Source organism: Clinocottus analis, unplaced genomic scaffold (genome assembly GCF_023055335.1).
Source record: "Clinocottus analis isolate CAN_PGR_092001 unplaced genomic scaffold, fCliAna1.0.p SCAF_19, whole genome shotgun sequence".
Lineage (NCBI taxonomy): Eukaryota > Metazoa > Chordata > Actinopteri > Perciformes > Cottidae > Clinocottus > Clinocottus analis.
This window is the reverse complement of record NW_027175920.1, coordinates 14,417,125-14,445,044: the sequence shown is the minus strand read 5'-3', so window position 1 is coordinate 14,445,044 and position 27,920 is coordinate 14,417,125. Positions and strand designations below refer to the sequence as shown.

The following is a 27,920-nucleotide window of genomic DNA, read 5'->3' as shown; positions in this document are numbered from 1 at the left end:
ATCATATTTATCCTCAGATTTCAATCTGTAGCTGTAATTATTGTAATTGTATTTGTATGTCCCTAGAGTGTTTGAGTGTTTTTGTTGATCCCAGGAGGATTGTGTATCGCTAATGGATCTTATTAATGTGTGAAGTCACTGGGTTGTCTTTCTTGCTCTCTGTGTGTGTGTGTGTGTGTGTGTGTGTGTGTGTGTGTGTGTGTGTGTGTGTGTGTGTGTGTGTGTGTGTGTGTGTGTGTGTGTGTGTGTGTGTGTGTGTGTGTGTGTGTGTGTAGGACATGGAAAGAGTAGCCATGCTAAACCGCAGGATGAGAGGAGGAGGAGGGATTGGACCCATGTATGGAACTGGTAGGCAAACTGGACATTTGCTCCATCTCCATAATACAGTCCAGGAAAAAAAAGGTCGAGAGTATTCCCTCTCCCAGAATGGACAGAACAGGTTCCTATATACAGGAAATCTATAATAATAAATCTAGGCCACATTGTCCTTACGGGTGGCAACGCTGTGGGTATTTGCGCAATGAAAATTAGCTAGCCAGAATTTGTGTCATTTCTAGTCCCATTTTGAAATAAAGTACCTCTGTAAACTAAAATTATAATATTTCTTACATTTTTCCAGGTATGCCCATGACAATGCCAAGCTATGCTATGGGTAAGTGAGAAGGTTCAATTGTTACACATAACGTTTTGTGTCCTCTTGGAGACATTTATTTTGGCCATGAATCCTTTCCACATCAAGTCGCATGAGCACATGTCTGTCTTTAAGTTTTCTAATCTTTTCATCACTGTTGCCTCTGCTCAGGACCAATGATTAACCCTTCGATGCCCAGCTATGGCGCAACTCCCATGATGCCAACCATGCCAGGTAGTCCTTTTTGTATTAAATTATATACAATCTGACTTCTTTTGTTGTGTCCATTCCTTTGTTAATGATTTAAATGTAGTTGATTTCTACCTGATAATCAGTTTGTCACCTACGTCTCTACACAGCCATGATGATGCCTCAGACTCCCATGTCTTCCCCGGCTGACCCCATGCAGATGGCAGCATCGCAGCAAGCCCTCATCAACCAGCAAGCCTTTCTCATGGTAAGGACAGGACAGGACGTTTTTATCTTGTATTCACCCCTCCAGCCACGTTTACCTTTCCAAACTCCCTCTCCCACCTCGCCTTCAGCTCCATGCTTAAACTTGTCCTCTCTCCTCCTCCTCCTCCTCATACTCCTACTCTTCCTACTCCGCTTCTTCAGGCCCAGCAGATGACCCTGCAGGCAATGAATCTTTCCCAGCAGCAGACGCAGGAGCAGCATAGGAAGCAGAAGGGGCAGGAGAGAAAGCAGAAGTGGGGGGAGGAGAAGCAGCAGTGGGGGGAGGAGAAGCAGAGGAGGCGTCAGTCCGATCGGCGGCCCCGGGAACGCATGCGCACGCCCTCGCCTTCCCCTTCATCTCCCTCGCCACCACCTGCCCGGCCCAAAGCATCTGCTCCAAAACGCACCTCTGGCTATAAGCAGCCTGAGCCAGAGGTATTTCTGACTATAGGGTGTGTCTTTGTAGTGTACAATTGCTGCTTAGCTAAACCTGAGTTTAAATAAATTCCTCCAATCCATGTAAAGTGGTGAGACACTTAATTCCTAAATTGCTTTCTCAAGGCCCGCAGAGAATGAATGGGCATGAATAGGTGAATGACATGTAGTGTAAAAGTGCTACGAGTGGCATGCCAATCGTGAGCTTCACCAACTATTAAATCTTAAAGCGTACTTCACGGCGACAAGCTTGTCCGCAGCCATTATGTTTTTGATTGTCTGTCTGTCCGTATGTACGTAGGTCCCATTCTTGTGAACGTGATATCTCAGGAATGTCTCGAGGGGATTTCTTCCAATTTGGTACAAATGTCCACCTGGCTATTACTTAAACATCGATATACTAGATTTGACCATCCTTTAATTCCCTAAAAAATGAAAATAACTGACATCACCTGTTTTCTCTTCTTGTGCTGACGTGCTATAGTGTTTTTTTCTCTTGCAGCCAGAAAGAGAAGTGGACTCACTAGATCCCGAGGACCTGCAGTCTTTCAGAGACAAGAAGGAATACTTCCAGAAGATTGGTGAGTGCTGCTGACCAGCAACCATCGACTAATAAATTTCTCTCTCACATGCACACAAACCCACTTCATTCACTTTAGACTTTTCTATATCATGCTTAGGGTGGATATTAAATGGAGGGAGGTTGGGGCTTCAAGCTATCTTGCTTGAATGTGATGTACTTATAATAATTCAATGCGTTTCCTCATTCCTCATCAATCTCTCTCCTCTACCTCCCTCCAGGCGTTCAGGCCCGAGGTGGATCCAAAGCCTCAAATTCTCATCCGGCCCACTCCAGTCAACCCAGACAGCAGCAACACTCCCCGCGAAGTCAGTCACCACCACCCCCACCCCCACCCCCAGCCCCACAAACTGCACTTAAGCCTGCGGGTGAGAAGATAAAACAAGTTCTATGGCCTAGATAATATTTGTGTGTAATCTAGAAATATTGCTTTAGATGTTATAGTCTCAATAGAAGAGCCAAAAAAGAAAAAGGAGCATTCAGCTCAAAGGTCTATTTCATCATGCAGCTTGGTATGCCCTTCTGTCTCTCATCTTAGTGAAGCGTCTCCCTCCTGCCAGAGTGGTAGACCCCCCGCCAGCAGCACCGACCCCAGCTCCTCTCACTAAGCACCAGCCCCAACCCACCTCCAACATCAGAGAAATCATCAAATTATATAACAGCCGACCCCAGCCGGAAGCCAAACCCTTTGAACCAGTCAGGTCAGTTTCAAGCTGCTCCTACATGAGGTCCATACATACTTCACCAGCGTTTCATCTGATCTAATATCCTGCTGAATCCTGCTTGCACCAGGCGGCAACTCTGGTTCTGCAGGGTGAAGCCAATGTGGAAGTGATGTAAGACCTGCGTTCTCTCAACTGACCATCATGGGGCGACTTGTATAGAAATTACTCTACTTATCTCTTGATTTATTACCTGAGTAAAACATTTTACCATGAGTTTACGGTCTCAATCTAGTTTTTAAGAAGTCTTCTTCAATACAGCATGATGTTCATTTCGTAAATGATGGTCCATTTATAGTCAGATATTAGACCATAAAGCAAGGTATGCTTTAGTGCGGGACTCCTGTGATTAAACAGGTCGCAATTGCTACCGGAGCCATACACAGCATCTCTACTTCACTCCTCCTCCACCTTCCAAATATGGTAACTTCCCTTCATTGAATGCATAAAAGCGAAGATGGCGACAGCTGTATTCCAAGATGGGAAGGGCACCACGTTTCTGACCTTTTGAACATTGTCGTTGTTTTATTGTGCAACCAGCATGAGGTCAAATCACGCTAGCAAAATAAGTTTTGATTGTTTTAGCTATACTTTCATAAATGAAAGAGATGACATGAAAAGTTACACATCTCAATAATGTTTTTGTAACATTTTCAATTGACGCACCTTGGAAATCCTGACATGAAAAGCCCAAAAATGGATTTAAATATTGAATCTGGCCTCACTTCTGGCCGGCCTCTGAGTCAAGCTCAGTTAAAATTCCAGCTACATCAGCTGATAGCAGCAGATCTAAAACCAGCCCAATCAGTTGATGGATCAACAGTTCATGTACATCACAAATGTATTTTTCCTCTTTACCGGTCCAGACACCAACCAAGGAGTCCTTAAAGTTCCTGACACTCAACTGATCACACAGTGGCCTCTTCCTCTATAAAAAATAACTCTGTACCGTTCTTCACCCTCTTCACAGACCTGCTGCACGGCATTTCGTAAAAAAGAATGACCCCAAAGACGAAGCTCTGGCCAAACTCAGAAACAAAGCTCCAGTGCCACAACCGAAGGTCAGGATGACGAGTCTGACCTCAAAGAAAATGCATCTGAATTCTTCTAGAAATAAAATGAATGTATTGTTCTGTTTCATATTGAGTACCTCTGTCTCGAACATACCGCGCGCTTTATTCTCACACCTTCCACTTCTTAACACTTGCAGAAACAGTGGGTGCCTCCGCCAGTCGAGCACAGGAGGGAGCCCCCTCCTTCTAGGACCCCGTCCCCACAGTCCTCCTCTCCTCCCTCCACCAAGGGGCCCCGTGTCATCTCTAACAATATGAGGCAGAAACAGCGCTCCCTGGGGGACTTGTTCGGTTCGCAGCGCTCCCAGCATCCTCCAACCCCTCCGACCCCTCCCCCCGACTCCCCGCCGCCTCCCCCGCGCCCGGAGCCCCTTCTTTCGAACATCCCCGACCCGCCGCCCATGGCGGCCCCTTCTCTCAGTAAGCGCCGCTCTCACTGTGTTCTCCAGACATTACATTTTACACAGATTAAAAAGACCGCTGACTAATTCAACTCAATGTTATCGAATGTGAGGGAGTTCATGTCAGTCAGTGACCTCCATCTGCTGTTTAGTAACCACAGATGTAATGCCAGATGAGGAGGGCATTTGCTCCCAGCTCAGTCGCTTCTCTGCTGGGGTTTACTTCTCTTACTCCAACATGCCGGGAAAACTCTTCCTGCGAAAAGAAGTAAGACGCACGCACGCACGCACGCACGCACGCACGCACACACACACACACATAACATTTATCAGGAGACCCACAGATAGTTATCACCTATTCAGCAGTGCTCCTCAGCTCTACGCTGTTTTATATTTCGCAGCTTCAGCTTTTTTTCTTAGGAGCTGATGGAGACCAAAACAGAGCTAAAGAAGCGAGTATCTTGGACTTCCATTCACCACATTTACAAGCAAGACAGTGACTACATGCTTATGTTGCTCCATGGGTCTGCTGGTATATGTTATGACCAGTTTCAGTTACAGTAGGTGTCTCCAGGACCACATTTTTACCATAAAACATTACCAGCCACAAGGCGCGACGGCTTGTGGCTGGTAATCGTCCGTAGCTGAAAGTCGCTTCACCCCATTGGGTTCCGACTCAAAGATTCTACCAGTTTCCTGACGATAGTCCTTCGAAAAGAGTCCAACTGGGGTCCTACATCAAGGAAATAGATGTGCTCAGACCGACAAAAGTGAGCTAAATAATAATACCTCTCACTACACAGTGGATAGGATCTGTTTATCCTTTTGTTTGTGTGCAGGTGTTTTACCCCAAAGAGATGTTCAACCAGCCCTACATCCTCAATCTGTTGTGTGAACAGGTTAGTATATTTACGCACGCACACACACACACACACACACACACACACACACACACACACACACACACACACACACACACACACACACACACACACACATATATATACACATATATATATACGTATATACACACACATATATATATATATATATATATATATATATATATATATATATATATATATATATATATATATATATATCCTCCTGTTATCACTGTGTGACGTGTTTTAGATCATGAGGGACACCTACTCTGACAGCTGTGTGAGGATCAGCAGAGAGGAGAGGAGGAAGATGAAGGACCTGCTGGGTGAGTGTGTTTGACGTCATAAGCTATAGATATATATATAGATATATCTATATATATATATCTATATCTATATATATATATAGATATATATATATATATATATAGATGGATGGATGGATGGATGGATGGACGTTGTGTCTCTACTTTCTCTCGCTGTACAAAAGTAAAACCAAGATCTTTGAAACAGACGTTGAGGGTTGTGGTTAAACTTCTCACCACATCCCTACTCTGTGTGCAGTTCCCGAGCCTCCAGCTCCGCATAAAGTACTTCACTCAGAGCAGTTGTCGAGCATTGCGTCTGTCTAATAGCATCGATTAGGTGTGACAAGAACTATCTGAATTGACAGAAACCATCTTGGGGAAAATGTACTTTCTTTTGTTAGGCCCATGTCCCATCCGCTAACATAGAGGGGACGGGGTTTATGACCTATACTGCAGCTACCCGGTGATCGAGATGTTGTGGCTTCACGTTAGGCAGCTGCCATTTCGTCTACCTTTATGTACATTCTATGAGTACTCACTGTACTGAATATAAACTGTATGATTTATATTTTGTTTATCTATTTGTTTGCTGTCCACTATCTAATTTTTTTTCATTCATCCTCATTTGAACTTTAGCAAATTTCAATGTGGGAATGAGTATAAGCACCATCCAGAATGATGGCATGAAGAAGAGGATTGTCATGGCTGCTCGAGACAACTGGGAGAACTACTTCATCCGTCTGTTCCCTGTGAAGGTGATCATGTCAAAAAGGGTTGGAAAAAATGTGAAGTGTGAGGCATTTGAGGATTATTAGGAAGTTTGTTCCATCAATGGATGTGCAGCATCCCAGCATCCGTAGCTGAAAGTCGCTTCACCACATTGGGTTCTGACTGAAATGTTCTACCAGTTTCCTGACGATAGTCCTTCGAAAAGAGTCCAATTGGGGTCCTACAACAAGCAGCATTATTTTAAAGTCTGTTCTACAATTTACATGTGCTCAATTGGGACTTTGTACGAGGGTGCTGGCAGTGTAAAGTAAGTTTAAGGTCCCGTTGCATTAAGGGCTGTAGTGTGAAAGGGGCTCTAGTAACAATCACAGCAAATGCCGGTAGAGTCGTGTTGTGAAAGAAAGCAGTAACATCGCAGGGACGTGCACGTAAAGAGGTACCCGGAAGACGTTTCATCCGGTGCTGGCGAACCAATCCCAAGACTCAGCTGATTACATCTTTGAATCTGCAACTTGACAAGACTGGAAAGTAGCAACTGAGACTATAAATACTGTACATGTTCCCAATGTTTACTGATGGAATATATCAATAGAGAAGTAGAGTAATCTTCTCATTAGAGGAGTCGCTGGTTGATAGAAATAATGCAAGTTTAAGACACTTCCACTCCGGTTTCACTCAGCAGAACCAGAGGTTGCGGTTTGGGTCACCCTTGTTTTATTGTGACTTACACACTACTTTTAGGGGCTATACTGGCTGTCTCATTTCAAGCATTAGTTGTTGCTGGACCTCTAACCACTAGAGTACATTGACAGGCATCTTCTCTTTGTATCTGTTGAAGTTGGGCAGAGGGGATGCTGAGGTTTTGGGCGTGTCTCACCGGGGCTTTCGGCTACTAAAGGTGGTAAGAGCGTCAGGCATCAACCCCAAACAACTCCGTCTGCTCGCAAGTTACAGGTAAACGTAGTGCCGTTACACACCTTCTCGGTTTTATCCATATTTTCACATAAAATGGTTCAAGTCTTATGTCAAAGATAGGAAGTTGGTTAGTTTTTATTTTTGTGTCATGCTAAATATTTGGCACGTCTTAAATGTAATTAAAAATGGTGGACACTTTACTAACCTGGCCTTCAGAGGGGCCTCGCACTTGGTGTTGCATCTTTGCAGATTCAGACCCAGAGGCAGCTAGCCAGGAAATGCATTTCCTATTTAAAGCGTATCCACAATGAAATACAAAAGTTAAATAATTCAAATCATGAAATATTGCGAAATACTTTCAAAGCTTCATTTGAAAACCTCACTAGAAACAAAAAAAGGCATTTGGTAGAGCCCTAGTATCTTTCAGTTTGTGTTTCCTGCACAGAATGTTAACCCTGCTCTGTATGAATATAGCTTTGCAGAGTTGCTGTCAGTTGACCTCCAGGGTGCAGATACTGTAGAACTGGAGCTGGTGAAGGAAAGGTTGGTGCTGCAATCATCCAGAGCTCCCCAGATCACTGCCATGATCCAGTTCTTCCTCCAGGAGCTTATCCGGGTACTACTTTAATCTTAAATCACCATCATTCATCATTATCTTGAACGTCATGTGACACACGTATCACCCTCCGACCTACGTCTTTCCCTGCCCTCTAGGACTCATGCCATGTGGTTGCCTTGAAGAGTTTTGTAACAGGTGACAAAAGTCTGCTTAGCTTCAGCAAAGGTGACATCATCAAACTACAGCCAATGGAAGGACTCCAAACAGGTGAGATTCTAGCATTTTTTAGGTTCAGATATGCCGTATTATGCTCATTGTTTATTGCATTCTGTGATCTCCTTCTCATGTAAAATCATCTCTGTCTGTGTTTCCACCAGGCTGGCGTTTTGGCACAATGGGAGGACGCTCTGGTCTTTTCGCAGATGACCTCACCCAGCCATCCTCGGCGCCGGACTACCACTGTCTGCCCCTTGACCGAAGAGAAGACAAGAGGAAAAGCATGAGGGGCGCTACACCTGCCGGCCCACCCAAGGGCCCGTCTCCAGGTCCTATCAGCAGACCCCTAGGCAGCGTGGATCCAGAGCTGCTCGGAAAAGAGGCTCTGGTCCAGAGAGCCGACCAGAGCTCAATCCAGGGCTCATTCCATGAGCTGGAGACCCTCTCGGTCATGGCTGAGTTTGCCATGAAGTATTTCCGGTATGATAGAAGGCTGATGACTATTGTCCAGTAAGTTCAGATAGTTTGAGTTTGTGACGTATTGTGGCTAATTTTGTGCTGCTATAATTTGTTCATTAAAGAGTGGGGGCGACCAGTCTGGCAGCAAGCGGAAGGTATTTTGCAGAAGTGGTTCAACACACAGAAGTAAGTCTGAAAATCCTTCTCACATCATCTCTCATTGTTTGTACTTGCTCATACTACAGTTATTGTACATGGACACATCTGTATCCATACTCAATACGGCTATATATAATCTGTCTAGGCTAGATCCTGCAATCAAATAATGTCTTTCAACCACAGCAGTCAAGACGTTGAACTGTGCAGGCAGACCTGGCGCTATGGGCAGGCTTTGTGGTGCGGGGCCCGTCCTGGGACTCCGTTGGGCCCGCCCTGGACAGACTAGCCTGTCAGTCACTTATTGCCTAAGTGCTTGTTGTTGCGGCTATGCACCACATGGCTGTAAAAATGTTTTTAAAAAAACGTGCCTCCTCAAAGCAACGTACAGCCCCCCTGCAAATCAGGGCCTGGTGCAAGGCCTGTTTACAGATGTGTCAAACTTATTTCATAGATATAGCCTGTACGTAAGTTTGTGGGATCTATAGAAGTGTTGCAGTGGAGGGCCTGCTACATATATTAGGACCGCACAACCCTCAGTGGACAAATAGGAGTAGCAGTGCATTTTATTGAATATTTTTTAAATTAATGATTAAGCTGAGCTACGTGAGCCAAAACAGTAGAAAAATCAATAAATTACTCTGATGTGTTTAGTAGTATGTGATATTAGGCGTGGACAGATAGACAGCTACACGCATGCACAACCGGACACAGTGTGCCCTCACAGACGTATGGCGGAGATCATGAGAAACAAGTTTTATAAAAAATGTCAGAGGTCATTACAGACATCAAAAACGAATGTGTACCCTTTTATGTATGAAATAAGGCTATGTTGCTGAGATAGACTGCCTGGACAAAAATGTCACCACCAAAAAAAGGTCACACACTAACATTTTGGGGTTCAGGTCTGGACTCCATGTGTGAAAATGATGTCTCATCCTCCTCTAACCACTTTTTCTCAATTTGAGCCCGATGAATCCTGGCATTGTCATCTTGGAATATGCCCGTGCCATCAGGGAAGAAACAATCCATTGATGGAATAACCTGATCATTCCTGAACCTGGTCGTTGCTGAACCTAGACCTGAGCAACTGCAGCAACCCCAGATCATAGCACTGCCCCTACAGGCTTGTCCAGTAGGCAGTAGTAGTTAAATCCAGGTGGCGACTTTTTTTTTGTCCAGGCAGTGTATTTAACAACATTAGTTGAGATATGTGGGAACAAATGTGTCACCCGATGACTGAATTGTCCTGTTTAGATATGTAAATATGTCATCAGGAGGTTTTCACTAACTGCATTGACCTTCATTCATCCAGGTTCCCATACAGGAGTCCCTCATTCTCTACAATGACCCTGACATCAATGAGTTGTCGGTCCAGTGCTTCATGAGTGAGTACATCCACACGAGCCCTGCGATACACACTGAGACCACTGTTACTCTCTCACTCCTCCATCACTCCTTCTCTCTTTAATTTGTCCCTCCAGACCTGATGCAGTTTATGGGTGACATACCAATGACAAAGAAGAACACCCAGACGGACTGCTTGAGCCACATTTTACTGGTCAGTGTTCTTTCAAGCGGTGTAATCAAATGGGCTCCATGTATGTCACGCCTTTTGAGTCTCGTATGCGTTTGATGGACCTCATAGACTTCTGTGGGATTTAAAGACGAGTTTGTCTCTTCTGTTAAGTTGGGGAAGGAAAAGGAGCTGCTGAGAGATGAGATCTACTGCCAGGTCATCAAACAAACCACCAACAACCCAACTAAGTGAGTGTCACATTTATTTATGTTGTGTAACATTCTCAATTTACTAGAGAGGCACCCGCACCGATACCTCAACTGAACACTTTGTAGTTAAAATAGTTTTGCTGATTATTTCAAGACTTGTTTGACAAGTTGTTGGTTCACAATTAATTATATTGATAATAAATAACAATTCAATAAACACATATCTATGTATATATTTGTTACATTTGTGATATTTTGTTTTACCACGTTTGGAAAGCAATGTTTAAGTCAAGCCTGACACAAACCCGACCCTCTTTTTAGGCTTCTGCTCGAAAATGACATACCCAAACTAAAATGAGTGTATCTCTGCAACCACGAGAGCTATTTGAATAATCTTGGTGTTAATAAACAAGTATAATGTTAAATTTTGCTCAGATGTGTAAATATCAGTCTATGTGTTACTGGTTAAGAATAAATGAAGATGACACACAGTGTAATGTAAAGTTTTCAGGTCCGCCTGGAAAAAAAGCACTTTTAGCATGATTTTTACCTTGAAATTATGCATTCGCAAGGTCTAAACTTCTCCCAAATCCTACCACAACATTTTAACATAATTTTCACACTGTTTTACTTTGATAAAGTGAAGCAGAACAAAGTAAGAGAGGATTTAGTACAGAAAAAATTCAGGCGAGGTCTCACATTTCGGCACATTTCGGGCATATGTGCCATTTGAATTTTATCATGTACCAAACTATATATTTTACTTTTATATTACTTACGGTGATCAATACATCCAAATACATCATTTTTTAATGAATTTTGATTTTTTTTTAATGAATTATAAAAAAAGAAACTTGGCCACACTGTTTGTATTTTCCCTGTTTGTGTTGTCTTCTCAGGTCCGTCTGCACCCTCGGCTGGCGGCTATTCAACCTGATGACTGGGTTTTTTCCCTGCTCTGGTACTCTGCAGCCGCACGTCACACGTCACCTGCTTGACATCTCTCAGGACTACGAGCACCCGTACCAAGGTAGAAGAAATGCACACAAAAGTGCAGACACAAAAAAAAACTCTTCTCTCTTAGAGTCATTGTGGTGTCACAACAATGGCGGCTACACATTTAGATGTATATAAGGTCTCTCACGCGTACGCGTATCCTCAGAGTTGGCGTGCGTGTGTCAGGAAAACCTCCACCGGTCTCTCAGCTTTGGAGGCCGACGTAACATCCCCTCTCACGTGGAGATGGAGGCCATACTGGCAAGTTACACCTAACACTCACGGTGTACTTCATAAGCGTTACATTGACATTCTAAATTCACAGCTGAGCTGATAGTCTGAGTGTCTCGGCTTTCTGCAGGCTGGCAAAACCTCCCGACGTATTCCCATCCAGCTACCAGGAGGAGTGGATTTCCCCATCAGGATACGTAGCTTCAGTGTAAGATTTTTATTTTCTTTTTTCCTGCATTCTATACAGTTTCAGGGATGTCAAATGATATCTTTGTACACTTATGGAATGGATAAGGTTGTTGCATGCGTCCCTCGTGGCCCAGGCTCCGTTTGATATTATCTCTTGCCATACATCATCCCTCATCTCATTGTCAAGATTCTTTTTGCCATACAAGGCTCAGGCTTTTGCTCTTCTCTTTTCAGTCCAACAAATTAACCTATGAAGTCCCCCTTCTCAACCCGAGATGGGTTATTCATTTCCATTTGCCTAAGTTCGCCATTTGTATTTGTCCCCGTCTCGTTTTGTTGTATTTGTCTGGATAGTTTCCCAGATTTTACCCCACAATCATAGAATTTGCTTTTTTAGTCTGAATAGCTTCGTTGTAAGATTCATTCTAATCTACGTATATACAAACACAACCTTAGTCTGTTGTTGATGATACATATCTCTGTGGTTGTATTTTGTATCTCCCGTCTAGATGGCAGCGGACGTGTTAACAGAGTTTTGTAAAGAGATGGGCATCACAGAAATCAAAGAGTTCTCCATCCTTGCCAACAGAAATCATGGTAAATCCAACTGATACTGTTTCTAATTGATATCCAGGATAGAAAACAGTTAGTCTGTCTTTAGACTTAAAAACATTTTTTTCCCTAGCTAGTTGTGTCTAAGATGCTTTTGCCTGCCTGCATCACAGTTGGAAACGGTGATATAATTTTTTTTTAGTATCTACAATGTAAAGTATTCGTAAAATATTTCCAAATTGGTAATATTTGGCACGATATCTCTAACTAATGAAATTTTGATTTGCTACTTAGAAAAGAAAACAACAACAACAACAAACAAACAAAAAAATATGGCAAAGAAAAAAGAAAGAGAAAAAACTAGTTTATTATATCACATAGCATAGTGGATATGATCACACACACTACAACATAATTGGTTAAATTCTCATTTATTCTGCTAGAATTAACCCTCCGCCCTCCCTCAGCTCTGTAAATATGATGTTCATGCCACATTAGATTTGAGTCAAACTGAAATCAAAGTGTCAGATTAACAGATCCTCTCTCAGATGGGATTGTGCGTCCCCTCCATCCTGAGGAGTATCTGTTCGACTTCCTTCTGGACGACGGCTCCATCTTCTTTTCCCTGAGACGACTGATGTGGAGGAACCCTCTGTCCTACAACAGCGACCTCTATGTGGAGTTCCACTACCAGCAGGTGACAACAGTCTGTTCATGACAGTGAGGATAAGTAGTAGTAGTAGGAGTAGGCAAAGTAGTAGTAGTAGGAGTGGTGGTAGGAGAAGTAATAGGAGAAGTAGTAGTAGGAAGAGTCTGAGGAGGTAGTAGTAGTAGGAGAAGTTGGAGAAGTAGTAAAAATAGTAGCAGCAGCAGCATATTCCTGCCGCAGGTTCAGGATCCAGCTCATTGTGGTCACTACTCTCTGTGTTGGTGTAGCTCCTGGCCGAGTACCTCAGTGGACGGCTGGTGCTTACTACTGCTGCCGGCGGCCCTTCATCAGTCCAGCAGATAGCAGAGCTGTCAGCCCTACAGCACCTGGCTCAGGATCGCAGACATCAGCTCTCACTGTGAGTCACACGATAATACAATACTAATAAAATAATACGCTTTAGGAATGGGATATTTTGGGCAGCTAGAAGAAGAAGAAGAAGAAGAAGAAGAAGAAGAAGAAGAAGAAGAAGAAGAAGAAGAAGAAGAAGAAGAAGAAGAAGAAGAAGAAGAAGAAGAAGAAGAAGAAGAAGAAGAAGAAGAAGAAGAAGAAGAAGAAGAAGAAGAAGAAGAAGAAGAAGAAGAAGAAGAAGAAGAAGAAGAAGAAGAAGAAGAAGAAGAAGAAGAAGAAGAATTCCCTCAGTAAACATGAGTATATGGTCTCAATCTGTATTTGTAAGTCCTCTTCAATACAACATGACGCTCATTTAGAGTCAAATAGACCATAAGGTCTCATAAGGTCGCCGCAACTACCAGAGACGACAAAAACAAGAGATCAAAAGTGCAATTAATTGCCCAAAATAATAGCCCTGATGTGTAAAGGCCTTAAGAAAATTGTTATGGAGCTGGAGTCAGGACATGGTTAGCATAGCTTAGCATAAAGAGTGTCGGGCACAGTGGTGCAACCTAACCATGACTTTGTACTTTATATGTCTCCACCAGGCCAGAGATGAAGGAGTACCTGCCATCACAGCATGGACTCAGCAGCACAGCAGAAGAGATCCACACCTTCTGTCTGGGCCAGATAGCTGCAATGCAGCTCAGTCCTCAAGACGCCAAAATACAATTCATTGGTTTGTTGTTGTTGTTCTTCTTCTTCTTCGTCTTCATCTTCTTCTTTGTCTTCTTCTGTCCTGATGACAACGGTGTCCGTCTGCTTTGTCTGTCCTTCAGAAATTCTGAGCACCATGCCTCTGTTTGGCTCCAACACTTTCTTGGCCCAGAAGGTCAGTCAGCGTGGCTGTCCCTCCCCGTGCATGGTCAGCATCAGCCAGGAGGGGGTGCTGTTTCTTAACCCTAAAACACAGGTACTTACAGCAGCCACAGTACTGAAACGCTCCCTGACCAATCCCTCAGATGAATATGTGATTTTATCAGTATGAAAGATGTCTACGTACCGGAGTCATACTTAGGTCAAGGTCACTCTGGTCCGATCCAGTCAACTTTTGACAATCATCATTGGTGTTGGTCTATTGTTTCGATCTCAGATTAGTTTTTTCGTGTTGCCAAGTGTTGGCACCCACAAAAACATTTTAGCAGCCAACGGGAAGTAAAGCTGAAGTTGACGCATATGACACCGTCGCCCAACCATGCAGTTGTTAACTTAAAGCCAGTAGTGGCCATCTCAAGGAGGCTTGTTTCTGTTTTTTTTCTGCAGGAGCGAGCGTTTCTGATTCCGCTGGCAGATGTGCAGTCCATGTGCACCATCCGTCCTAAGAAACAAGGCAAAGTGCCAGCTGTGGACATCAATTACAGCAATCCAGGCCAAAAGAAAAAAGTCACCATTCATCTCAAGCAGGTAGTGACTCTGGGCTGCTGCTGCACGTTAATGTTTCGTAGCGTTCTTATTTTCTTATGTTTGGTTATGTTTGGCTAGCCTCTGTAGACTCATGGACAATAGAGAAAGTGAATGCACCTGTATAGATATATAATCTATTGGTCATAAACAAATACTCTTGATCTCTCTTGCAGGCTAAGGAGTTGTGCCACACCCTAGCTCTGATAATGGAAGAGTTGATCCGACCGTCAGTCACCAGCTCCATCTCAAATCGGCAGTAGACACACACGCACAGTATTGAGAGTTGTTGTTAATCACTGAATTTTTGTGTATACGTTTTTTGTTAATTTATCTTTCTTTTTCTTTCTGTGTAACTTAATGGAAATGTGTCATTAATGAAATGGACTAGAATATAAGCTGTTGATGAAGGAAGTGACACGTGCACTACTCCAATCAGAGAGCACCAGAGGAATGCAGGAAGAAAATTTGAGTCATTCACCAATAAACCCAACGTCTTAAAAATTATTCCCTTTTTTTGGCGAGTTTAAAGTCCTAAGATGTAATTGTTGAAACGTAGTGGTCGTTGATCATCGCTGGAAGTTAATGATGTCATGTAATACAAGTGGGGCATTAAATAAATGTGGTAATTCCTTCTATACCGTGTGTTGTTGTTTTTTATCGGATATCTTTTCTTCCTGCACGGTGGTGTAGTCGCTGGCACTGACGCCTCACAGCAAAAGGGTCTGGGGTTCGGATCCCGGTCTGGGTGGGGTTTGGATACTGGTCTGGCAGGTCCTTCTGTGTGGAGTTTGCATGTTCTCCCCGTGTCAGCGAGGGTTCTTTCCGGTTGATCCGGCTACCTGTGATGGACTGGCACTTTTTAAAACAATTTTTAGTCCAGTCTCTTTTTTAACAGTTTTGAATCAATCTGGGCTATGCTAACACGGTAGCTTCTTTATCAATAATCAGGAAGACGCCATCTCGGGATAAAAGCAGCAGCAGCAGCGACCTTATTGTTCATGCCATAGAACAGGCAGCGGGTCCGGACCCAATATCACGAATATAAATATATAAAGTATATATTCATTCATTCTGTTGTCTCTGGAATTTCGAACGAAAACGATCGATAATTGAGAATTATTATATTTTCATAGATCACTTCTATTTAACCGGCGCAGATTTTCTGGCCGTTACGACACTCGTTCAGTCGTCCAGGAAACACACCGCATTGACAATCATCTCACGTGATGCTACTCGGCCAATCTTGCTTGTATTCCGATAAGCCTTGCCTTTGATTATTGTGAGATATTCACTCACACACAAGCGACAGGAGAGTGACCCGATAGTTGGAAAAAGTGAGTCAGAGAAGTTATTTCACGTGGTGCTCCAAAAAGAGGAATGTGGACCGCTTGACCGGAGACTTGCCCGGCCCCCCTCCCCATGGATCGTGGCTGTCTGAGGTTGCCCCCCCCCGCCCCCTCCCCACCACCACCACCACCACCATGGAAGATGGCTGTCTGGAGCTGGTCCTGCATGCTACGATGGACTGTGGCTGGTTCATGGCCCATGCCTACCACTCACTCATTATATGAATGTTTTTGTCATATTCATGTAATGTGCTGCAACTCTGTTACGTTGTTCATTCTGGTCACATGACATCTATTGCTTCTGTCCATCCTGGGAGAGGGATCCTCCTCTGTTGCTCTCCCTCAGGTTTCTTCCCTTTTTTTTCCCCGTTAAAGGGTTTTTACTATCTGTATTTGGCGGAGTATTTCCTGATCCGATGTGAGGTTCTGGGACAGGGATGTCATGTATACAGATTGTAAAGCCCTCCGAGGCAAATCTTGTATTTGTGATTTTGGGCTATACAAAATAAACTGAATTGAATTGAATTGAAGTTTAACCAAGAATGGACAGACGCTTACATGTTTATTATTCATACAACCAGTTCAAGAACAGTATGTCTTATGTTAAGCAATATTTAAAGGCGCAATAAGAAGCGACACGAGCAGAAGCACGGACCTTTTGACCAAACGTACCGAGTCACACCCGAAATCAAGGCACAGAAAATAAACCCACGAGCCCACTGTCATCAGAACCCTAACACATGAATGAACTGCCCAACAATGATGTTAACAGAGAGCAGAAATGAGCTGAAACAAGTGGTTTAGTTCAGCGCATGGAACCATGAGATTAGAGCATAGATCCTAAGGTCATAGCATAGAACGCGTAGGTCAGAGCATAGGACCCTGAGGTCAGAGCATAGAATACTGAGGTCATAGCTTCGAACACTGAGGTCAGAGCATAGGACCCTGAGGTCAGAGCATAGACCATGTAGGTCAGAGCATAGACCATGTAGGTCAGAGGATAGGACTCAAAGAAGATTAGAGCATAGAAACCTGCGATCAGAGCATAGACTTTAAGTTTAGAGCAAAGAACCCTGTGATTAGAGGATAGCGCTCCCTTTTGTGTTAGGGTCGACACCGACTCCTTTTAGGTTTTGATCTGCATAAAAGAACGACATAACATGTGTTTATTGCATCAAGGCCTTTTGACTTTGCCAGGAAAATCTATTTCAACTAAATAGAGCAAAAACGTTTTTTTTCACAAAATTATAAAATGCTCTGGTTGAAATTTTGACCTTTGTGTTGTTAGTATCGGTTTTGACCCAGTTATAAAAAATAAGATTTGCTGAAATGGTTTTTGTTTTTTTGACCTTGCAAATCTTTATGGTGTGTTATGACTTGTTCTGCTTTTCATTTTGTGTTTGTATTCAAGTTATATTGCTGAAAAAATACTTTTTTGCCTTTTTCTTGATGTAAATATGGGTCCAAATTGACCTGTAACACCACAGATGTTATTATAGTTAATAATTTTAAAATGAAAAAATAAATAAAACAAATTCATTTAAGAAATGTGTTGTAATACCCCTCAGTAATAGTCGGGTAACACAACAACCTTTTATTTATTTATATGATTCTCTTGAGGTTCATTTTAACACTTGAAATTGAGGGGTATCCTGACAAAGAAAAGGCCCAGAGGTTCACACCAAAAATATAAAAAGTACAACAATATTTTTCATGGATAAGGAAGCCTAACAAGGTAAGAGAGAGATGAAAAACAATTTATTTTTAATTTATTTTGCACCTCAGACATGGGTCAAAGCCGACCCATTAACACAAGAAGAAGGATAAGATAACCCTTTGGTCAGAGCAGTGAACCCTGAGGTCAGAGAATATAATTTTAAGGTCAAAGCAGCATAGAACCCTGAAATCAGATAACCCTGAGGTCAGAGCATAGAACCCTGAGGTCAGAAATTAAACATTAAGAAATAAGGATAATCCGACTTCTCAATCCGGTTTGGAATCACTGAGAAGTGATACAAAGTCTAGGAGTACAAATGCGTGTCCTTTATTTAGTTCCTGTGTATTATCATGTATGAGTGTAGTGAGGACACAAAATAATAAATCATAATGAATCGATAACATGGATTAGAACACACACTGAATGGAACATTTGGGCAATTTGAGTCATTACAGGGCCAGCCCCCATCTTTCATCAGATCTCACAAACATATGAGGAACGCACTCCTTTGGAGAGTTGTAAAGCAGGACCAGCCTCCGGGGGCTGACAAGTATCGATCTATACAATGGAGTGAAGTTTCATGGTGGCAGCCCAGCGACCAGATCCTTAGCTTTTGTATTGACGCAGTTCTGACTGCAGAGAGGACGCAGCCTGAAGGTCACAGAAGTGTGCGTGCGTGCGTATGTGCGTGTGTGTGCGCGCGCGCGCATGTGTTTGTGCGCGAGCAAGGCTCTCAAAATTAAGTGTATGACTGCTAGAATAAGCTGTTACTAATTACTTAATTATTTACTAATGGTTCACAATTTATATTACCATATTGTAATAACATAAGTGCGTCAATTTCAATGTATTTATTTTGTATATATTTTGAATAACTCAAAATCACAAAATACTACATATATCATATATGAGGTATATATATATACTATATATATATATATATATATATATATATATATATATATATATATATATATATATATATATATATATATATATATATATATATATATATATGCTTAACACTATCTTTGCAAGACTTTTTGGAACAGAAGTCGCATGTAAGATTGCGACTGTATTTATGGAGCAGACATATGTCATGTTGAACCAGTAAAAAGGACAAATATAAACACAATTGTAAGTAAGTAATTGGAAGGGGCGCTATTGTCAAAATATGAGTCTATATTGTAGCGTTAAGGTTTCCCTTAAGACCCCCCTCAGACCAAACCATGAAAAAACAGACCCAGAACAAAAGTCCAAATGATTGGAAATGTCATATTCCAAACAAAATGCATACATATGAGTCTGACAAATGTATTTTCAGGATAAATGTAAGAGTCAGATATGTGTAGGTCTTCAAATATTTTCAGTTCATATATTCCATAAGTCTCAAGGGCATTGCAGTGTCAGCAATTATTTGCCCCTTCACAGAGGTTTCTGCCTGGCTGAGAACATATTCTCAGACATTTTAACTTGCTGTTAAAGAGTAGATGATGAAGCCGGTTAGAAACTGCGTGAGCTCCATACCAAAGCTTTTTAACTTCCCTGCCTGTACATTTGTCCAGTCACACGTAAGTCCTGGTGGAGGAAGTAGTCTAACCCTTTACTTAAGTAAAATAAAACATTGTAAAAGTACTCTGTTACAAATACAAATAATTGACTTAAAATTGCATAATAAAATGTATTTTTTCCCCCAAATTATTTTCATACATCCACTTAGGTTTCCTTGCATTGTTACATTCAATCGAGGAACAGACGAGTTGAACATGAAACACGTAAAATTCAATGGCATTCAGTTTTCTTAAGATTTCATCCCGTAACGACCATGATGCCATCTCTGGACGTTCGTTTGTGTTGTAACGAAACGAAGCACCGTGTTGTACGTTGTAAAAGGTTAATAACTCCGTGAAACGTTGCAACATTAATTCGAAAAGCTAACAGGCTGTTGAAAACGTAGCGCTTACTTCCTGGAGTGTAACATGGAACCATACCATTTGTAATAGTTATACCATTTCTATATGTGCATATATATTTGAACAACTTTATTGAGTTATTGTTGTGATCAATATCAACTCAATATTATGAATTACTTTGAAGTCACAACATCGCAAGTTTCTCAGAAAAGATTTGAGGTTTTCTATTTCAAAATAGAACCGTAAACAATCTCGGGCCATGTGGCTACGCCCACCCTGATTTCATCCAATCAGGAAGACGAAGAGCACTGTCCAATTACGACACGCTATCGCCTCCTCACGGCGGAACGCTCTCCAACATGGCTGCTGCTGCTGTACAGTAAAGGCTCAGAAGTGAAATCGTATTCGAGAGAAAGACATAATATTAATAATATAATAAATAAAGACCCGAAAAGTACGAGGTGAGTGCGCAGACTGGGACTCTACATTGACGGGCTGTGTTGTTTTGGCGAATATTGCAACAGTGTATGTCCAGTGAGGGCGAAGCCTCTTGTGTTAGCATAATATGCCTTTGACAACAGGGGAAGAAGACGTCGGATGTATGGAGCGGCCGTTAACATAAACTCCTTCACGATAAATGTTTCTTTTTTGTACTGCTACCTGGCTTTCGAAACAAACAAGGCTCCCACACAACATAACGTTTACGATACGCTAGCGTTATAACGTTAAAGACGTTGCACCGGACAGCAAGACCTGTCATTTTGGACCTTTGACGTAGTCGCGAACGTCTTCGCTTCTCTTGTCTTCAGTCCATCATCAAAAAATAACCCCTTATGTTATTAGTGGTGAGAGCAATTTGACATTTAATGAAATAACAATGTAATCGCATGCATGGCCGTTGTGAACGTAAACGTGTGTACCACCTGTCTGACTACAGCTAATCGTTTTTTAAGTTAACGTCAAACACAACATAAATCATTTATTTTAAAGTCCAACCGACTTGTGTTTGAGGGAAACGAGTCAGTTGAAACTCGTTGAGCTTGAGTGACCAGGGAAGATTAGCTGGCTACCTTTTACTTTAGCTAGCTAGTAGTATATTTGGGAATGTATCTCACGCGCGCGCGTCAGCTAGTGAGACAAACGGGTTTAGTTTGTTGTGAAAACCTCAAAACACCGCTTCGGGTTTCAGGGTCCTGGGTGTCTGCGCGCGCCGCCGGATTTACTGGTAAGGGGGTTAATCTTACTCGAACAGAGGTAATAGTCAGTACACCATCTCACCTTTTACTCTGTCTAGCTGGTTCCCCCCTCCTGTTTTGGCTGAGCGCTGCCAACTCTTTTGCCAATAGAGACTGCTGACTCTGGAGATCCTGCAGGTTTTGTTTTTTTGTTTTCCAGGGGAAGCTGCTTATGTGGTCAGAGTGAGTGGGGAGCCCCCGGCTCAGTAGATTCAGGGGGCCTTAGTCTGCTTTTCAATAGATCTATTATGCCAACATCTGGACCAACACCACACACCGTGACAGCAACTTGAACCTGGATGGTGTTTCACAGCCCAATGTCAACCATTTGCTATATTGTGCAATGTGCGTATAATTCCAGTTTAACCTGCTTTATTTGAATTGTTTCTTGTTGTTTGTTATCTATCCACAGATCTCTACATGAATGCTCTGGAGAGGATCCCTGTGCTGCACATGAGCAACAATTAATCCTCCAATATAAACCTTCCCACAGTTCCCTGTTGGTCCCTGCAGGTGTGGGCGTGCCCCCCCTCCCGTCACACTGGCAAAGGAGGCAGGGCAGGAGGTGTTGCCAGGTGGAGGACCAAGGCTGCACCCGCCTGCCTTCTTCTCCAGCTTCCTCCGTTGCCAAGCCGAGCCACTTTGCCTGCAGCCCCCACAGGCAAGCGGACTCAGTGGGATCTGGTCGAGGGTCCCCAGTGTCCAAATTTGGCCATCGCAGAAATTGCACCGACAGGTGCCGGTGGCTGGTTGAGGAACAGAGCATGTTGAGTGGTTGCGGTTGCCATGGAGCTGCAGGATAAGAAGCGGGTGAGTTTGGTTGCTTAGTTCAGCGCCTGACAATGCCGTCTATCCGAGGTGGAGGGCTGTTTACTGAAGTGACTGGGCACCTGGGATTGAGTCTGCCATGAAGGGAGTGCTCAGCTATGCTGCAGCAACTTCTAGCAGACTTTCTTTTTGAAAGTTTTTTCCAAAGGGAAAAAAATGCTTCATTTCTGAAAAATAGGAATATTGCCTCAAGGCCCCTTTATACTTCTGATTCAAGGCTGTCGCATGGAAGCACTGGCAATTATTAGAGTAGAGCTGCATAAATAAGTAAATTTATCCATTTAATTTAAGAGCTAAACTGAGCTATGTCTAATTTGGCACAAGCGTCCTTGTAGATTCACGGATGCACCGTCACCAACTAGATGTTGGTGGTAAGAAGGTTACAAATTGACTGGTTGGCTGAGACACACAACCACAAGTCCGTAATTCTCTATTCATTCATTTTTTCTCCACATTGTGAAATACAGCCTCACTCTCGCTGTCCTTGGATCGTTTTCTTCCGGTTGTTTCAGTCAAACCTACATAAAAGGGTCAAATGATCAAACTGTGCATTGCGCTTTGGCATTTCACAATGGCATAGGAACGCAAATGCTGCTGCCGCTGACCTGTTGCTCAAGCGGCTCAAAGAAAAGCTTTCTGTCTATGTGCTGCATTCTGTTTGTAAAATCATTACACGTCATAACATACAGTCAAAAGAGTGTAGCCACCCTCCTGCTGAGGGAGACATGTGGTCCCATATGTCCAAAAGATTTTTTCTTTAAATTACTTGGTGACATGGTGTTGACTGACACAGTAGACATTATTTTAGTTGTAAGATTTCATATATGTATTCCTGTAATACATTGTGAATGCTTTAGTAATAGAAGTGACTTGAAATCATGAAAGAAGAATGTCCCTGAAAACCCCAAATTCAAACTAACAGTTTTAAATTGCTGCTAGCATAAGATTTATGGTGGCTCTCAGTTAATATATTGCTGTATAGTCTTTTATAGCCAATTATGAATTGATTGGCAACTGTTTTGCTACTCTTACATGTCAATTTGTGAAATTGTCCAAAAAAAATTAAACTAACTTCTTATACATATTTTATATGTATATATATATATATTTTACTGGGTTTTTATAGTCTTTTGGCCACTTCTGGATAAAAAAAAATGTCATTAGTTTTGGACACTTTAATGCTGATATCAGAAATATGAATGGCCTGTGACGCACATTTAAATTGATGTGATACAACAAACTGACACAAGAAACACTAGAGTTGGAGGCTTTTGCTGTGTGTGTCAGTGCGCGCACGTGTGTGTGTATGTGTGTGTGCGTGCGCGCACACTAAATTGCCAGTTTATTAGGTCCACCTGGCTAAAACTAATGTCAGTCTATAATCCAACAGTTCTGCAAACAATTCCCCCGGTCATGAATTTAATTTTTTGTTTTTGAACAAAATCCTTCTTGAGAGAGAGGTTGATCCATCTTTGGTAATTTTAAAGGTTTGTGTTGTGTTGAATTGTTCTTGCAGTTTTTTTTGTCCACCCCACTTGTAGCGAGTGCAGGCTCGATAACGAAAAACAGTCCAGCAGTACGTGAGGAGTTTTTTGTCTGTGGACATTAGTTTGATGTTTTTTATACATCTTGCATTCCTTTACTATGTTAGGATTAGAATAATTCTTATTGATCAACATAAATGGTCCGTTCAGTTGTCGCTGTTTCATGCTGCTTTCGATTCTTTATCAGATGCCGTGCGCATGTGTGTTGTTCTAAGCACCCAAAAGGATTTCTACTTCATGTTGGTTAACTTCTAGAGGTGCTGGAATGAGTGCTAAAACCCAGTAAATTCAAACTCAGTGGGGTTTGTGAACAGGTTTTTTTTGGTTATTGAGGTTTGTGGTGTATATACAGATATAGATCAGTAAAATACCTCTCTCGTGAAAGTTTGAAGTTGTAATCCTCCCTTTAACTCGGTTGTGACGTCTTGCCACAGACTTTATTTTTGCCAAAATAAACCAATGGAGAAAATAATCCCGTTGTTTTTTTGTCATTGGAACCAGCGAGATGCTAACTTCCATGATGGCGTTCAGTCACCCGTCGTCCCTGTGGCACCTCTATTCTCCCCGTCGCTGCTCTCTGCTCCTACGTCATTGCAAAATATGCTAAGCAGGCAAGAGTGGAACGTAGCGTTGCCGGGGTTATACAGGCCATGTTGTCATTGTTCTTCCTCGCATCAAAAGAGCCCCCCCACACGCATGTACACTATGTCTGGCCCTCTTTAACCCCCCCACATCCCACCACCCCTTTATCTCTGTAGTCAGGTTTTGTTGCTTAGTTTCTCGCCCGGCCACTGAACTGAGTTGAACCGAACGAGGCTCAGTCGATACCAGAGAGGCACCCAGACTTGGTGCTTTTGAATCTGAGGCCAGCTGGCAGGCAGCGTGCGCCGACGCTGTCCTCTCGTTGATCTGCGGCCCCGGTGACGAGGGAAATCAGGGTGAGGTCCTGCAGCATCTTCATCTTTCTCCCGACTGCAGACACAAGCAAGGTTCCAGTGAGGACTTGGGTTACACCTCCGAGAACTAGTCTCTAAAAGCGCTGCGATTCTTGTCACGTAAGCGCGGCCGCCGCTGGATACTGCCCTAGTAGCCCGCAGCGGTGATGCAGATTTCAGTGGAGCAGAGCAGAGCAGGGTCGTCATGGTGCTGAGAAGGGGAGAAGGGAGCTTCCTCAGGAAGAAGAGCAATGTAAGTTGTTTTGCTCGTTTACGTGTAGCTTGGTCTCAACGAACAAAGCAAAACGCGTACGTTTCCTCGTTTTGGGTGAGTGACGAGTCAGCCAGATGCACTGTAGTTATGGCAAGTCTTGTAGTGTCAGTGTTGGTGCTCGCATGTTGGTATAATGCTCTTGATTTGTTTGTGAGCGTCCAAGGTTGAAATATATGCTTCCCAGGTTGTAGGCATGCCCAGTTCTTGTTCTTCTCTGCTCGTTTACGTCTGGCTGGAGGATTTCTGTTGAGGCTTTGTTACTCTGGGGGAACAGGAAGATATTTATAGCTCGCCTGTGTGGGATGCAGAGCTCAAAAGCTGAACCCTGTGCGTGCGTGCGTGGTTTCATATTTGTGTATGTCTTACTGTTTGCGTACGCGCACATTGTCACAGTGGCATGGAGAGTGGGAAAGGTCGCTTTCCCACCAGCATTAAATGTGGCTCTGTTTCCTGTTCGCTATTATATAAACGGCCTCTTTTGTTTACACATTATAAAGGATTGTGACTGCAATAACGTAGGCTTCACTTGAGTGATCAATTAGTCAATAGTAAAAAAAGTTATAAAGAGCATTTTGTTTACAGATTTAATATTAAGGGACATTTATGGATGGAAAATGAGCAAAACAATCTTTGGTTCAAACTTCTCAATGTAAGGATTTGCTGCTCGTATCTGTTTTTTATCAAGTCGGCAACCCGTGAAGCCGTGGAAGTGTCATAAAACCTGCATTCTCTCTGGTTCTAAAACCAAGTGAGATTAGAAGAACTAAAGACTTAAGAACGACAGTCTGCAAACCAATGGATGATGTCAAGATGACTGTCTACTTGTTATACAGTATATGGCTTTATTCCATTGATGGTTAATGATTTAAATGTTTTTTTAATACTTCACTATTTACATCCACGTAAATCAGTGTCTTTCCTGTCTTCTTTTGTCACATTGCTGTGTTTCTGTGATATTGCCAGGTACGTGTCCAGTGTGTCTAGCTTAGAAAACACGCAGTAAACCCACTAAATGAAGCGTCCAGTTGTCGGATTCTTAAAAAGAAAGTGCTGTCCCAGTCTTATTTGCCAGATTCTTCATGCCTCTCCTGGTGTTTTGAGACTGAAAGGGTTGTGCTGTTGTTCTGTGTCCCTTGTTCCCTGTGTGATGCAGGAGGAGGAAGCTGTGACTCTCGGCCTGTCCACTGGCCAGGCTCTGGCCAAGCTGCGGGACCAGCTCAGCGGCCTCCTGGAGCAGCACCAAAGGCCTGAGCGCAGGCGAGCCTCTGCACAGGTGTGTGCACAGGTGCACATGCACGGCACGGCATGCACATCCATATCAGTTGTCTTCAGTTGAAAATTATACCAATGAATAAAGCTAAACCCAAATCTACAAAGTTAGTGTCATCCTCATGACAACATCACGAGTGTGAAAACATGAAGACACACAGAAAGCCGTTTCCCACATGGTCCTGATTTTATTTTTCTAGCGACTCCTTGATCATTCTTTAAATTTCGCGGCCTTACATAACGTACTGCGTATTGTTGTGTCATGCTTTTATAGGAACAGTGGGTGAATAGCTTTCTTTACCATGGCAACCGTCACTCCTGTCTCCATTGGCCGGGAGCTGCCCTCACTCTACTGGTGGTGCTGGGACTCCTTTGTTGTTATGGCAGCCAGCCAAGGGGCAGGTAGGTGGTCCTCTTTCAGCTGAACCGTCCTGTTCTGGAACATCTGTCGCCGTGGATATTTGATCAATCGTAGTTTCTAGCTGTCATTCTTGCTGTGAGGCAAGTGAACTTGCCTGGACTGTTCTTCTTTCTGTCGAATACAATTTAACTAACTCACCAATACTGGCTGACCAATTACAACCCCAATATTCGTTTTTTATACTCAACAGATTTTTAAGATAATTTCAAAACATGTCTCTAAGGTGTGCTGAACCTGCCGAAGAGGAAGTCCTTGCTTTCCTTTATAATTTGTCACGTTTAATTTGACCGTGCCGGCCTCCTTTGCTCCTCAACAGCTCTGGCATCGAGCTGATGAACGCCGCAGCCCTTCTCCTACTCTTCCTGCTCAACCTGCTGCTGGTCGGACGTCAGGAGCGGCTGAAGACGAGCGAGATGGTCCGGCGTCTCAACGGCATCATCACACAGCTCAGCGGTGAGTCGGTCTTGTTGACTTTAAAAAATCCTTTACAAGATGATCCCTGTTCATATGTTACACTTCAATGTGTACAACGCGTTTGTTGGCATGTTGTTTTTCAGTCAACTTGTTCAATTCGACTCAGGGTCCTCAGTGCTGTGAGGCAAATCCTCCAAGCACGACAGCAATTATGTATTTTTTTATTCTTTGAGAGACCTTTAGATTTATGATTATCTGATTTAAATTGTTTAGTTTTTCACTAAACACAGATGTAATCAAAATATTTGACTTGATATTATGCCATGACACCATTCGCATTAAATAACAACTTAATTCTTGTAATACAGTGGTCCCTCGTTTATCGCGGGGGATACGTTCCAAAAACAACTCGCGATAGACGAAATCCGCAAAGTAGTCAGCTTTATTTTTTAACCACTATTACTTAAGGCCGTAAAACCCCTAACCACACACTTTTATACACTTTTCTCAGACAGGCATTAACATTTTCACACGTTTCTCTCTCTAAGTTTCGCGGATTTAAAAAAATAAGCCCGAACATGTTTAACAAATTTCATTTTAATGATCAAGCTATGAGGTCCTCTGAACGCGCCTCTTTGTCTGGGCGCCGCTTCGCTGTCTTTTTATCCGGACGTATCCTCTACTGTACAGGAGACACTGCACGGAGGAGACTGATTGACAAGGTGTACAGTACAGTCCCTTAGCTAAATGAGGGCGCAGAACACAATGCGTGTTCATACTGTACGCTGTAAAAAAAAAAAATCTGCAAAAGGTGAACCGCGTTATAGCGAGGGACGACTGTATATATATTGTAACAGAACGGTAGGAAGGACCCAGAAGTTATGGCAGCGCAGCAATAACAGGCAGAGTAATTTCTTCAAGTTTTAAATGTTTTTAATGAAAATAACATAAAGAACTAAAAAAGCAGCTCAGTCTCGAGCTCTATCAACTTATAACTATAACAGCCGGGCCGCTTGCCGACTTACCGGTTTAACCTCCGTCGTGACGAAGAAAAGCCTCCCTTCTCTTGTCGCATCTCTCCTGCTCCATTCCCCTTCCTGCCTTTTATCCACCTCACTGATGAGGAGATCAGGCTCAGGTGAGTCTTGGCCCACGCTCGATCCCAATGCTCACCTGACGAGTGGGTGGAGCCCTCTTGCTGAAATGTAGGTGCCGGAGACGACACAATGGGTGCATCCCAAGTCTCTAAATTGCATCCCAGTTTCCCTCACTTGTGTCCCTTCCTTGCGTCTCAGTCC

General features: G+C 42.9%; 2 protein-coding genes across 2 annotated transcripts in view; both read left to right on the top strand.

Annotated features, from left to right (window-relative positions):
- Positions 1-15,327, top strand: part of myo15b (myosin XVB) — a 29,820-nt gene extending 14,493 nt beyond the window's left edge. Inside the window, exons 13-44 of the mRNA XM_068583509.1 lie at positions 276-348; positions 620-652; positions 803-865; positions 991-1,088; positions 1,250-1,522; positions 2,025-2,103; positions 2,324-2,470; positions 2,641-2,803; positions 3,795-3,885; positions 4,035-4,317; positions 4,451-4,566; positions 5,138-5,197; positions 5,433-5,508; positions 6,127-6,245; positions 7,058-7,173; positions 7,609-7,750; positions 7,849-7,960; positions 8,071-8,389; positions 8,491-8,554; positions 9,840-9,912; positions 10,009-10,085; positions 10,215-10,291; positions 11,152-11,282; positions 11,415-11,509; positions 11,610-11,687; positions 12,178-12,265; positions 12,769-12,917; positions 13,157-13,287; positions 13,871-14,001; positions 14,102-14,235; positions 14,586-14,726; positions 14,900-15,327. Of these exons, the coding sequence (XP_068439610.1) occupies positions 276-348; positions 620-652; positions 803-865; positions 991-1,088; positions 1,250-1,522; positions 2,025-2,103; positions 2,324-2,470; positions 2,641-2,803; positions 3,795-3,885; positions 4,035-4,317; positions 4,451-4,566; positions 5,138-5,197; positions 5,433-5,508; positions 6,127-6,245; positions 7,058-7,173; positions 7,609-7,750; positions 7,849-7,960; positions 8,071-8,389; positions 8,491-8,554; positions 9,840-9,912; positions 10,009-10,085; positions 10,215-10,291; positions 11,152-11,282; positions 11,415-11,509; positions 11,610-11,687; positions 12,178-12,265; positions 12,769-12,917; positions 13,157-13,287; positions 13,871-14,001; positions 14,102-14,235; positions 14,586-14,726; positions 14,900-14,986 (3,819 nt within the window). The 3' untranslated portion in view covers positions 14,987-15,327. The remainder of the gene's footprint in view (positions 1-275; positions 349-619; positions 653-802; positions 866-990; positions 1,089-1,249; positions 1,523-2,024; positions 2,104-2,323; positions 2,471-2,640; positions 2,804-3,794; positions 3,886-4,034; positions 4,318-4,450; positions 4,567-5,137; positions 5,198-5,432; positions 5,509-6,126; positions 6,246-7,057; positions 7,174-7,608; positions 7,751-7,848; positions 7,961-8,070; positions 8,390-8,490; positions 8,555-9,839; positions 9,913-10,008; positions 10,086-10,214; positions 10,292-11,151; positions 11,283-11,414; positions 11,510-11,609; positions 11,688-12,177; positions 12,266-12,768; positions 12,918-13,156; positions 13,288-13,870; positions 14,002-14,101; positions 14,236-14,585; positions 14,727-14,899) is intronic.
- A 4,718-nt stretch (positions 15,328-20,045) lies between these two features.
- tmem94 (transmembrane protein 94) overlaps positions 20,046-27,920 on the top strand; it is a 28,895-nt gene continuing 21,020 nt past the window's right edge. The window contains 5 exon segments of the mRNA XM_068582795.1: positions 20,046-20,163; positions 21,350-21,747; positions 25,672-25,791; positions 26,062-26,189; positions 26,525-26,661. Coding sequence (XP_068438896.1) covers positions 21,724-21,747; positions 25,672-25,791; positions 26,062-26,189; positions 26,525-26,661 — 409 coding nt within the window. The 5' untranslated portion in view covers positions 20,046-20,163; positions 21,350-21,723.